We start from the raw sequence: 13,450 nt of genomic DNA, 5'->3' as shown, positions 1-13,450 counted from the left end.
CTTTTTACCCACTGCGGTAAAAAGGGCCCTTTTTCCCGCAGCTTGGTAAAAGGGACCCCTGTGTACATTCCATCATTCATTGAAAACATGACTCTTTAGAATGTATTTTAATGTTTGAGGGGTTCTTTGAAAGTTTTTATTATTTCTCTTAGTTTTATATGTATCATTTCCTTCTTTGTACTCTGCCTTAACCCATTATTTGATTAAGCAGAATAGGAATTTGCAAATTAAACCAAGGGCCCAATATCCAGCCCCAGTGTGGTTATTCTGATATTCTTGGACAGTTGTAGTCAGTCATGACTCCATGGTGTTCTGTCATAGTATGTCTTATACCCTGTAATGTCAATTAGTGTTCAGTCTTTTCAACCTGCCTTTCCTTTTGTGCTGTTTGTTTTACTGATTTTTGCTGTGGCCTTTTGATGTTCAGTTGGATAGTTTTGATCTATTTTTACTGTTTGATTTGGGCAGTTTGCCTAAAATTACTACAGTAATATGTAAATTAAAATAAACTAAAGCTGGGCTTCCCAAGTTGGGGACATGAGGACCTAGTTATGGACTTGCAGTCCTGAAAGACCCAAGTCCAGGTCCTTAAGACAGATACTCTGGCTTAGGGGTTATCTTAGCCCACTACTACATACTTGCTATCCATTAAGTCTTAACTCCTTAATGCATCCTGCTCAGCCCATCCACCCATGTAATCCACACATATACCCCCACTTAGTTTACCAACCCAACCCTCTATTGTGTCCCCACCATCAGCCCACCCACTCAGTCCCCAAACCCACCACCATATCATATTGGGGAGTCAGTGAAGTGCATTAATTTGGGGGTTTGAAATTGGTTCATATCAAATTCTGATGGTTTCTCACCTTTCTTTTCCTTCTGTATACAAATTACAGTTGATACCAATATGCAAATGGCTAGCTGAAAAGCTTATTCTTTGTTTTGGTATATTGCTATGAAGTAGCATGTTTGCCTTTGTGTCCGTTTTGCAGATGTTGAACCAAACTTCAAACTGAATGTTAGAAAACTATAAAAAGTTTACTTCTAAGGCACGAGGCAAGGGGGTGGACTTGTATAAATTAGAACAAGAAGTCAGCTGCTTCCATAAATCCTTCTGCCACTCTAACCATTCATTTCACCCGTGCTTTTAGGTCTTTCATAATTTTCCAGAGTTTCGATATCGGCTCCTATGCCAAGTAGGCCATGCAGCTCACTGGAGGTATGGGTTTCGTTTATGCTACCTTCAGAACCTACGAAAGCAAAAGAGAAACAACTTGATGTTAATCTCAGCAGAACCAAAGTCATGGTAAAGCTGCTGGTGGTTTTCAGAACTAGCTGGAACTTTTCAGTTGTCCTCTGTTGCCTAAGTAGGTGTACATTTGAAAAGACTCAATTGGCCAAACTTGCCCATCTGGCTACCTTAGCCTTTTTCAAACCATATATATTTCCCTTTTCATCTCAGCTATTGCCAAAGTAAGATTCACCTCTGTGACACTCTATCAGCTAAATGGCCATGTTTTACTTGCCTGTTTTCTTAAGTTTGTTGTAGTTTTATGTGTGGTATTTTTTGTGCTATCAACAGAATGGACAGCAGCATGATTAATGCAATCTCCTTTCTTCTAAAGGAATGAAGCATGCCCCATCACATGAGAGCTCATGACCAGGCCTTCACCATATGACTTCTCCACACATCTTTTCAAACAATGTTAAACTGTTGAGCATGTTTGAGCACAATGAAAGCAAAATCCTTTATATCAAAACTAAATGATTCTAAGTTATTTAAGTACCAATTTATGTGATTTTGACATAGATTTGTAATTTCTTTTTACAGCTGGACAGTCTTTCTAAAAAAAAAAAAAAACAGATGGGTTATTTCCTCTCTCTGCATAGTTCTTTGCTTTCCATTTTGAGGGGATATAACTACATACAGTTGTTAGACAATAGTCCTGTTGGAATCAGGAAGCACCTTGATTTAAATTAAGCCACTCTCACTACCACTGTGCCTTCTAGTAACTTTCAAATGAAGACTAGTAAACTAAGACCTATATTCAAGGAGTATGTTAAATGGTAGCTGGTTAGTTAATGAAATAAATATATTGAAGGCAGGGCTGGATTTGCTGCACCATCAAGCTTTTCAGTATTTCTTTTCTTCCTCGTTTCTCGTCCTGTTGGTCACTGATATCCAATCTGGTCCAGGCTGATTTCGTGTGTATACTTTTTTGACCAGACACTGAAGGCTGAGGTGAAGGTGGAGTAACATATTCTAAGCTCTATTCTCAGCCTGCTTTTGGATGCTGTTTATTGCCCCTCCCCTCCTTTCCCGAGTCCACCCACTCAAGTGGAAGCGAATTCAATAACAGAGGAATAATGGCAGGCCAGTATGCATTCTTCTGCCACATGCTAAAGAAGTGGCAGATGCCAAGCTGTGTGCAGAAGAAGCTGTTACTGCCAATGGATGGTGTCAGGAAAGCAAGAACATACTGGGTCAGACCAAATGTCTATCCTATCTCTGGCAGTGGCTAATCCAGGTCCTAAGTATTCAGCAGCATTCCAAAGAGTAGATCCATTCTCTACTTTTCATCCCCAGAGATAAACTGTGGCTTTCCCATGCCTAATAATTTCTTATGGACTTTTCTTCCATGAAGTTGACTAAATCTTTGTATGTGTGTTCTTTATTTATATTTCACCTTTTAATCCTAAACAAATTACAATATCAACATTGCCAATTTACCTCTTTCTTCCCTTTAATCCAAGAACTCAGTGGCATACCTACCATATTTGACACCCTTTCCTTAGATCAACCAAATATTTTGTTTCTGTCCCCATGTTAAAATTAATACATTGGCTAGAGGGGATGCCCAAGTCCAGCCAGCAGAAGAAATCATCTGTCCAAGCCCCTCCCCCATGCCATCTGAGCAGCAAAGAAGTCAGCAGCAGGGCTGCCGAGAGACTGGGCTGGGCCAGGGGCAAGGCCGCCCTCGCCCCCCCCCCCCCCCCCGAGGTCATCATCGCCACCCCCCTCCGTCCACCACTGGGCCGGGCCCCCCTGAATTCAAATCATAGCGCCTCACTTCAACCTCGCTCCATGTGAAAGAAGCGCAGCAGCAGCAGTCTGCAGATCGCCTCCCTTCGGGTCTTCCCTCCCTGTGTCCCGCCCTCGTGCAAGTTACGTAAGATAAGGGTGGGACACAGGGAGGAAAGGCCCGAAGGAAGGCAATCTGCAGACTGCTGCTGCTGAGCTTTCACATGGAGCGAGGTGAGGCGCTATGATTTGAATTCAGGGGGGCCCGGTCCGGTGGTGGATGAAGGGGAGCGGGTGGAGGGGACTGCGGCACCGGGCCCGGGGAATTTGGTCCCCCCTGCCCCCCTCTCGGCGGCCCTGCTCAGCAGTGCACTTACAGTCCTGATGCCCATACTCCTCACACATAGGTGGTCAGTGGCTCAACTCTTGGGGAAGCTAAGGTGGGTGGGACAAGGTCAAATCCTTAGGATGAGAAGTCCAATTAAAGGGACAATAGAGGCACTTCTAAATATAGCAGGGAAGGACCCCCCCCCCCCCCCCCAATACATCTTTTATTGATAGAATTATGCACACTGAATCTATTCCAGGGAACTATATGCCAAATAACTCACATCAAAAAATATAATATATTAAACAAGAGTAGTATTTGCAGTATTATACACAGGTACTACACCCCAGTTCAGCATCTTCCTTTTGGCCATGTGAACAAAGGTGTTCATCAGCCCTGTAACAGAAATTTTGTGGTTACTGACATCCATAAAATGATTAGCTTATCACTTTTGACAGGTTGTCAAATGACCACCAGGTTTCAGATCTTGTTGGCCTTAGTTTACTATTGAGTTACTAAACATGTTTGGAATAGGTATTATCTTTATTAGCTGTACCCTACAGCCTGACAACCAGGGAAGCCAGGGTTCAAATCCCACTGTCACGCCTACATCATGGACAAGTCACTTAACTCCCCATTGCCCCAGGTAAAAAAAAGTCAGACTGTAAGCCCTCCAGGGACCTGAATGTAACTCACCTGAATTACTACTGAGAATGCTCCATTTCACTAAACAGAGAGGGCCAGAGACCAGTGCTGGACAACACTTCAGCTGGTGGGGGTTGGGGACCCCCCCCCCCAACCAGCAAAACCAGGGGCCCACAGGAAATTTGGGGAAGCCCAGGCCCCCCGTAGCTATGCCACTTGTACTACCAGCTCAGAAGTAGGAAAAACAATCCTCCCCATTTTTAACAAATCAGTCTGCTGCTAAGGATGTGTATTCATTTGAAAGTTTCATGTCACTGGCAAATGAAAACCAGCAGGAAAAAAAACCCCATGATATTTCTTGGTTTTTCAAGGGCTGTTAATAGCGCACACTCTGCCAAAAGACAACACACTATTCTTTACTCCCGTGACAACATAATGGAAAGAAACCCTAACAACATGAACATCTCTGGAAATGACATGGAAAACAAACACACACCACTTCTGTGCAGTCAAGAAATAATAATTCTCCCTGTCCTTTTGCAGGCAGTGTCTATCAGCAATGGCAAAGCTGAACTCTCCTTCCAGTGCTCCCAGGCAAAAAGGGTACTAAAGACATTGGACTCTATATTCAGACCAGGGGAGTTAGCTGAGCCAACTCCCATGGTCGGCACTGAGCTTGGATATTCATCACAATTCTGGTCACCACATCTCAAAAAATGATTTAGCGGAATTAGAAAAGGTACAGAGAAGGGCGACGAAAATAATAAAGGGGATGGGACGACTTCCCTGTGAGGAAAGGCTAAAGTGGTTAGGGCTCTTCAGCTTGGAGAAAAGACGGCTGAGGGGAGATATGATAGAGGGTCTGTAAAATACCGAGTGGAGTGGAACAGGTAGATGTGAATTGCTTGTTTACACTTTCCAAAAATACTAGGACTAGGGGGACATGCAATGAAGCTGCAAAGTAGTAAATTTAAAACAAATCAGAGAAAATATTTCTTCACTCAACGAGTAATTAAACTCTCGAATTCATTGCCAGAGAATGTGGTAACAGCAGTTAGCTTAGCAGGGTTTAAAAAAAGGTTTGTATACCTTCATAAAATTAAAGTCCACAAACTATTAAGATGGACTTGGGGAAAATCCATTGCTTATTTCTAGGATAAGCAGCATAAAATGTATTATACTGTTTTGGGATCTTGCCAGATACTTGTAACCTGGATTGGCCACTGTTGAAAACAGGATACTGGGCTTGATGGACCTTCCGTCTGACCCAGTATGGCAATGCTTATGTTCTTATCTATGTTCTAATGCGGGGCCTTTTCCAATGAACAGCACTCAATATCTGGTTTATTTTGGGCCGGTTCAAACTTAACTGACTAAGCCGATATTCAGCGCTGCCAGTTAAGTCTGAACTGGCCAAAGATATTCTAGGTATTGATGTAGCCAAATATGGCCACCAAACTCATGGCAAAAATCAGCGGATAGCTGGTTATATTGTGCGATAGAACTGGCCAGCTGCTAACTGTGAATTTTCAGTGGATCATGGCCAGCCATGTCCTGCTCAAAATTCGTGGATAGCCAGTTATGGGGTGTTTAACCGGCCAGATGCCGATCCTGGCCAGTTAAGTGCTTTTGAATATCGAGGGCATTGTCATTCTTAGTTTTTCTGGAGTGTATGAGAAACTTCACTCCCTTATTCTGCCTTAGATCCAAGCCCATTTTCCTATCTGAGACAGTCAAGCCTCTTCCAATCTGGTGAGTCAGAGAAATTGGAGAAGAGGGAAAGAGATGCAAAAGAAGAGACTTAAAGAAGGGAGATGCAAGCGGAGAAGATATGGCAACAGCTAACAGCACATCAAAAAGATTGGAGAAATGTAGAATGAGTGAAAATAAGAGAAAAAGAAATTAGACAAAGAGGGGACAGAAGGAAATCAGAGTTGCAGATCAATTTGGTAGAAACCAGTTTATTACACACTGTTCTTTAAAATTTGCTACATGGTTTTCCACTAGTGCTATACAAAATGGTTCTTGCGAAGCAGATCCTTACATGCAAACTCTGGAGCGTAAAACATTTCTTGCCTGAGGGGTGGATGCTGGCACTTAGCTGGAAAAGCTTCCTCAGATAAAAAGGATCAATGACAATATTACTGAAGTGCACTTTAGTATTAATTTACGCAACATCAGACAGAAAAAAGAACTAGGGCATGAATCCAACATTTTATCCTGACTGTCAGGATCATGATTTAACCATTAGACTACTTAAAGAGATCCAGATTTATGGGAAAGAAGTTACCACAGATGATGTGCCTGGCACAATACTGCACATGAGAGCATGTAATTCATGTCAGCTCTTTCTTTTCCATGAAACTCAAAGGAAGAGGGATATGTACAGAAACAAATTTAAGTTAGTTTACAATCATTTTTGGACTTTTCCCCCAGACATTTGACCATTTGTCCATTGCTTTCATTAACTTTAAGGCATGCTAATGAACCAGAAGTGAATTCCTAGGGACCAGCTGTCACCCTTTTGTTCACAATTTACGGTCATGAGACAAGCAAAATGAATGTTTGGTTGTTTTATGTTTTGTTTTCTTTCGGGAGAGTACGTGTCATGGTGTGGAAGCATTATCCAGCTAGCGCGTTCGCATTAGCGTGCACTAGCTAATGCAGAGTTAACCCGGGAGACCTTACTGCCTCCTAAATAGGAGGAGGTAAGGGCCCCCGTGTTAACTTTTCACCGGTACTGCACGCTAATGTGAACATTGGTGTGCAAGTGGAAAACAATATTTTAAAAACCTACAATTATGTTGTGCTGAATCTGGTCTTAGCATTAACATGTGCTAATGTTTACTCTTTCCAAACATACAAGGACTAGAGGGGCATGCAAAGAAGCTACTTAGTAGTAAATTTAAAGTAAATTAAAGAAAATATTTCTTCATTGAACATGTAATGAAACTGTGGAAATTGTTGCCAGAGAATGTGGTAAAAGCAGTTAGCTCATCAGGGTTTTAAAAAAGATTTGGATAATTTCCTGAAAGAAAAGTCAATAAGCCATTATAAATGAAGTTTAACCTATTACCTTTAGCTCTTATCATAGGACGAACTTTCCTCTTGTAACCTAACCTAATCTGTCCCTTTACCCCAACTATGTATTTCTCCTATCTGCAGTGGCGTCCTAGGGGGGCTGACACCCGGGGCGGATCGCCGATGCGCCCCACCCCCCGGGTGCAGCATCCCCCCGGATGCAGCGTGGACCCCCCCCGACGAAAGGACACCCCCCCCCGGGTGCACGCCGCTGGGGGGGGGGGGGGGGATGCTGCGCGTGCCTGTCCTCCGTTGTTCCATGCTTCTTCTCTGCCCCGGAACAGGAAGTAACCTGTTCCGGGGCAGAGAAGAAGCATGGAACAATGGAGGACAGGTGCGCGCGGCACCCCCCCCCCCCAGCGGCGTGCACCCGGGGCGGACCGCACCCACCGCCCCCCCCTAGGAACGCCACTGCCTATCCGGAACTGGTAATCATCACTTACGCAATTATGTAAGCCACATTGAGCCTGCAAATGGGTGGGAAAATGTGGGATACAAATGTTATAAATAAATAAATAATTAAGATGGGATCTTGCCAGGTACTTGTGATCCGGATTCACCACTGTTGGAAACAGGATACTGGACTTGATGAAATGTTCGGCCTGTCCCACTATGGCAATGCTTATGTTTTAAATCCTATTCATCCACCAATGTTACAACAAATTCAGTTGGCCGGGTTTTGACAGAACAACAGAATCCTGCTGCTATGCTACATAAAGTTAGACATTTCTTTCTTTTTCAGTACCTGATGCTCTTATTCCCCTAAACATTCTCAAGCTACAACGAGAAACCGGGATTACTGAATTCCACAACAAATGGCTGCTTTGTTTGACATGCTCAAAAGTGCTGAGGCGTGAAAGAATTTAGAAAAACCTTTAAAAATGTGACCACCAACCCTTTCATTGCAGTAAATCTGTGAAAGCAGACAGATATACTGCATGTCTGTCTAGCAGAATCACAAATACTGGTGAGGAGGAAGTGGCCATGGGGACGTGGTTAGGACTAGGTTACTCTGTGTCTATTATGACCAAATTTAAGGGAATTTAAGTATTCTGTGTGCAAGAAGGGAAATAAGGAGCAACTCAACACAAACTGCCTGTCTGTCCATATTTATCATATTTAGAAATCACCATTTATTATGACAGATGAAGAGGTCATTGTTGGACACATTTTATGGGCAGAAGGAAGAGGGGGGAGGGATAATACATCCCAAATAGTCTGTGTGTTGGTGCTGAATCATTCCACCCACCCCTGCCAATTGACCTCTCTACTATTAGGCAAGACTAGGAGGGAGGTACAGATCCCTGCAAAGGCCTACTGGGCCCAGGCCCAGGGGCCCAAAGGTCTGGGGAGGGTCTTTCTTGTTACCAAGGCAGGCTTTGCATAACAGCCTAATTGTACAGTCCAGCGGTTGTGTTTTTCAGGAGTGTGATAAATCTATTTATAAACTCTGCTGAAACCCCTATGCTTACTATGTATTAATGCTCATGTCAATACCCTATAACAATAACTTGATGATATACGCATACTTGTATAAATTTAAAACACTTGCACAGTTTCATGTATATTGTGTTCCTTGTGTAATGGAAGGGGGAGGGGGGCAAAAACTTGTGATACATCCTTGTTAGGCAGTCACCTAGGGCAGCAGCTTCATGAGGGCATCAAAAAGAAGGTGCAGTCAAAGCAAAACAATTGATCTTGACAGCCGCACAAACTCAAAGATCCATCAGCACATACTTTAAATTGCATTTTTACAGATCAATGATATGTCTATTCTTTATCCACATCAAACAGGTTTCTGTAATTCCTATAGTACATGGCAGCGATCCTGAGTGAACTTCATTCTACCCTGCATTTCTGCAAAGTCACTCTTCTTCTGTCGCTTGATCTACCTTCGGCATTAAGATCACACTCTTATATCGCCTTGCCTTCTCTAGGACTTTCAGGATGGTTCTTTCATGGTTTCTTTCATTTCTTACTTCTCACTCTTTCACAGTTTTGACAGCATCTTCTGTTTCTGCAGATTTTCATTTGTCATGTGGGGTTCCTCAAGGCTCTATACTTTCCCCTCTTCAATATTTTCCTTAGTATACTTTCTACTTTAATCCAAAGTTTCAGTATAAAACTCTTAATTCATACAGACGATATTCTTTTGCTTTTCCCTATATCCCCCGCTCACCCAAACCATAGCGGTCTTCAATCATGTCTTTCTGCTGTTCTGGTTGGCTTTCTGACAATCATCTGGTTTTGAACACTTGAAAGACTGTCACTTGTTGGGTTTTGGGTCATTTTACTCCTCCTTCACTAGTCCCAGTGTTTTGTTTTTTTTAACTCTCCTGTATCTACTGTTGATTCATTTAAATACCTTGGTGCTTTCTTTGATTCAGATCTTTTCTTTCTCCCCCAAGTCTCCTCTGTTCTTCAGCATGGTTTTTTCTCTCATTAGGTGTCTCCAGTCTATTTCTAAATTTCTTGAGTCTTCTGACTTACATACCTTGATCCATGCTTTTGTGATTTCCTACTTTGACTATGGTAATATAGTCTATGATGGTTTTACCATCTTTACAACTCCGCTGTTTACAGACTTTGTAGAATACTGCCGCCCATCTTCCTTGTAAAGCTTGTAGGTCTGACTCTGTCACCCCTCTCTTGACTTCCCTCCACTGGTTTCCAATCAAATTTCAGCCCTAGTTTAAAATTCTCTGCCTCATTCATAAAACCCTTCACTGTAGTTCTCCAGCCTATTGTTCCTCTCTTATTATTCCTTATACATCTTCACATGCTCTCTGCGCGCTCGATTCTCATCATCTGGTTTTACCGTCACCAAAATGGGTCCACTATGATTCTACTCATCACACTACATTCTGCTTTCTGGCACCAAAACTTTTCAATAACCTCTCTCCTGTTCTTCGCTCTGAATTGTCTTTTCCACCCTTTAAAGTCCTTCTGAAAATTCACTTTTTACTCTTGAATTTGTTTTTTTGCCTCCAGCACGTTGGAACTGGGTGTTGGCCATCGGTTACAGTTGGGCTGTTGAATTTGTATGTCTGTTTGTTTGCTCCTGTATGAATGATTCTGTCCTATCAAAATATGGAGTTCCTTTCTGTTTTAATAATATTTTTATTGTGAACTGCTGAAATCTTTTTCTAGAAGTGGCAGTATATTAAGAATTTTAATAAACATAAATGTGTGTGTGTGTGAGAAGATCATGGTTGTTGAGTTTATCAAAATCAGGGGGAGGGGGCACAGGACCATGGGAACTGTTGACAGCCATTTTGATGGCGGAACCAATGGGGGCAGGAGCAATTGGCCACTAGGCCATCAGAGAAGTTAAAGGTAGGCTAAGGGAGGGCTGGCTCGGTGGCAGCCGCTATCCTCCAAGGGGTGGGGGGGGACAGGGCGGGTGGTTAGCCCAGCCTGTCTTGTCTGGGCTAAGTCTGTGTGGGTGTGTGGGGGGGGGGGTGGATATTGGCACCGCGGGCCAGAGGACTCACTCTGCTGGAGAAGGAGGGGAATTTCAGTTTCAGCCGAAAATGCACTTGGATTTTGGACCAGTTTCAGTGCCAGTACTGAAACTGAACCCTAAATTCAGCTACATTTAGTCGCTGTCTAAATCTAGGCATCTGACCTTTTTGTTTTTGAAGACCAGGTGTTCATGAGCCCTGAAGAACACAAAAGATAGCTTACAGCTTTTATCTTTCTGTCTCGGAATTAGGCTTGTCAGTTAAATAAGGCAAAGATAACAGAACGACAAGGCAGTAACAGCTTGCATCACAAAATATTCTGCATGGATCGAGAAGATTGCAAATGCACTGAAAGGACTTGGTGACCTGTGAGAAGCACAGCAGCAGAAGCATTGACCTATATAATGCATGACACATTTTAAAAATTTGAAAATCATTTATTTCACTAAAGGGAGAGGCAAGGCATTCCACCTGTAATCCTTGCTTATCTTATAGTAAGTAAATACAGTGTTTCCTGGGCCAGAAAGACAGGGTGTTAAATTAATCACTGCCACTTTGACAGTCATTAATGAATGAGGCTGAGGAGCTAGACAGCAGAATTCTGCAAACTACCAGCCCTGGTAAACAGGGCAGTTCCTGCTTACATTCAATGCAGCTATGGCTCTGTTACCTTCAGACAGAATACTTAAGGCCTCATCGTCGGTCTGTTGGCTATTCCCCATCTCTGCCTTCTTGGCATCTTGCATGTAGCTTGGATAGTTAAGGGAAGACACATTTGGTGATGTGTAGACATTTTCAGGAGAGGCTGAGGTGGAAATAGATTCCCATGGGATTTCTCTCCTTCGAAGGTTCAAGTCCACGTCACATCCTCTCCAGCCATAGAAAGCTAACGTAAACAGGAAGCCCTGCATTGGATTGAGTATTCCCTGGAGGGAGAATCAAAGTGATAACATTTTAAATATTTTCCTATATAGAAAAATTGTTCTCTCTGGGAACCATGTTTATTAAGACAATTTTGGCAAGGCTGCTGCTGCTGCTGCCTGGTCTGGGGCAGGGCCGCACCCCCTCGATCGCTGCCGCTGCAGCAACCGGATGCAATTTACCTTGGCTGGCGGGGATCCCGAGGCCCCATCAGCAGAAGACGTCTTCCTCCAGCACTGACTGCCTGCCCCTGAGGCTGCTTTTCCTCTCAGGGCATGCTCGATTTCAAAACCGAGCATGTACGCCTGAGAGGAAAAGCAGCCGCTCAGTAATGGGCAGAAAAGCAGTGCTGGAGGAAGCTCCACGTCTTTCCCCAGCCTCCAAGGGGGGCCCGGCACTGGAGTTTTCTCTCTCCTGCTCCTGTCGGGATGCGATCACTCAGGTCCCACCAGGAGTAGGAGAGAGAGAGACCCCGGCGCCGGAGGCCTGGGCCCAAGGAATTCCCCCCCCCCCCCCCCCCCCCCCCCCCCCGCTCGGCAGCCCTGAATTTGGGGCCTAGTTACTAAGTCTTGTTTGGGGGTTTAACATGGGTTTATGGTTTATTGGGACTTGATATACTGCTCTTAATCTGTAATGTCAAAGCAGTTTACAAAATAAAAACAGAAGGAGAAACCTCCAGTAAACATAAGGAAAGACCTAAATGCACACATGCAAGATTCAGATCATAGAGTAAATCCATTCACTGCCTACAGGAAGACAAAAGCACAGCTATGCATTCATTAAAATCAAACTAAATCATAGCCCCATGTATATTAAACACTCAGTAATTCCTGTCCAGCAATCTTCTCTTCTAAAGCTCAAAGGCCATAGGCTAACACACACCACCACCACCACCACAACATTAACTGTTAGTGAGCAACAACAGCCACATAAAGCTGTGGAAATCTGATTTGGGAGGAAGATGAAAGGAATGTGCTTTGCATTTGGCATGAGGATCCTTACTACATGTTAAGGAGAAACAGCTACACCTCAGAGGTCTAGTTAACTGCATTCTACACTATCTGCTGTGTCATTCATACACAGTAGTGACCACTGCTCTGCAGGAACTGCATAACTGCCTTCCATAAAGTGCTGGGAACAACCCCTAACAATGCAGAGGTTTTGCATCTAAAGCAGCTTAACTTCAGCTGTTAACATACATCAGGCGTGAAACCATAGCACATATAGTGAATAGGGAGAAAGCAATAAGGGGACAAAACCTTGCTAATATGGACCATATGCATCCAGAATTTTTATGTATGAAAAAAAAATCATTTATAAATCAGATCCTTTTGGGCCAGATGCTGTAGATGGCGTCTAAAATTTAGATGTGCCTGAAAAAAACGCTTGGCGCTATTCTATATAACACGCCTAAAGTTAGGTGAGGTGTACAGAATAGCACATAGGGCCTAATGGTTAGTATAGTGGGCTTTCATCTTAGCGACCTGGGTTCAATTCCCACTGCAGCTCCTTGTGACCTTGGGCAAGTCACTTACCCCTCCATTGCCCCAGTAAAAAAACTTAGATTGTGCGCCCTCTAGGGACAGAGAAAGTACCTGCCTATAATCTGTACAGGTAGCACTATAGAAATGCTTAATAGTAGTAGTACATTTAGGCACGGCCATTTACACCACTGAAAACCTGACCTGCGCCTAAATGTAGGCACATTCTTCCAACAATGTGTAAATTTGAGTAACACCCTTGACATGCCCACATTCCTCCCATGGCTGCACCCCTTTTCAGCTACATGCGTTAGAATTTACACAAACCTCTTTTTAGAATATGCCTACAAAGAAGCATGTGTAAATTACAGATTATTGCCAATTAGTGGTTAATTGGTTATCAGCCAATTATCATCACTGATTGGGTTGTTACTCAAGTAGTGCGTGTAACTTGGCACACACCCAATTTAATATGTGCTACTCGCCACACCTTATATGGAATCCA

The 13,450-nt window shown here is 43.3% G+C and overlaps 1 protein-coding gene across 1 annotated transcript in view; it reads right to left on the bottom strand.

The window, feature by feature from the left end:
• Positions 1 to 785: 785 nt before the first annotated feature.
• GPR143 (G protein-coupled receptor 143) overlaps positions 786 to 13,450 on the bottom strand; it is a 40,406-nt gene continuing 27,741 nt past the window's right edge. The window contains exons 8-9 of the mRNA XM_030201622.1: positions 11,214 to 11,469; positions 786 to 1,253 (exon numbers count right to left, since the gene is read on the bottom strand). Of these exons, the coding sequence (XP_030057482.1) occupies positions 1,126 to 1,253; positions 11,214 to 11,469 (384 nt within the window). The 3' untranslated portion in view covers positions 786 to 1,125. The remainder of the gene's footprint in view (positions 1,254 to 11,213; positions 11,470 to 13,450) is intronic.

This window comes from Microcaecilia unicolor, chromosome 4 (genome assembly GCF_901765095.1).
Source record: "Microcaecilia unicolor chromosome 4, aMicUni1.1, whole genome shotgun sequence".
Taxonomy (NCBI): domain Eukaryota; kingdom Metazoa; phylum Chordata; class Amphibia; order Gymnophiona; family Siphonopidae; genus Microcaecilia; species Microcaecilia unicolor.
Note: the sequence above shows the minus strand (reverse complement) of the source record. Positions and strands in the feature narration are given on the sequence as shown.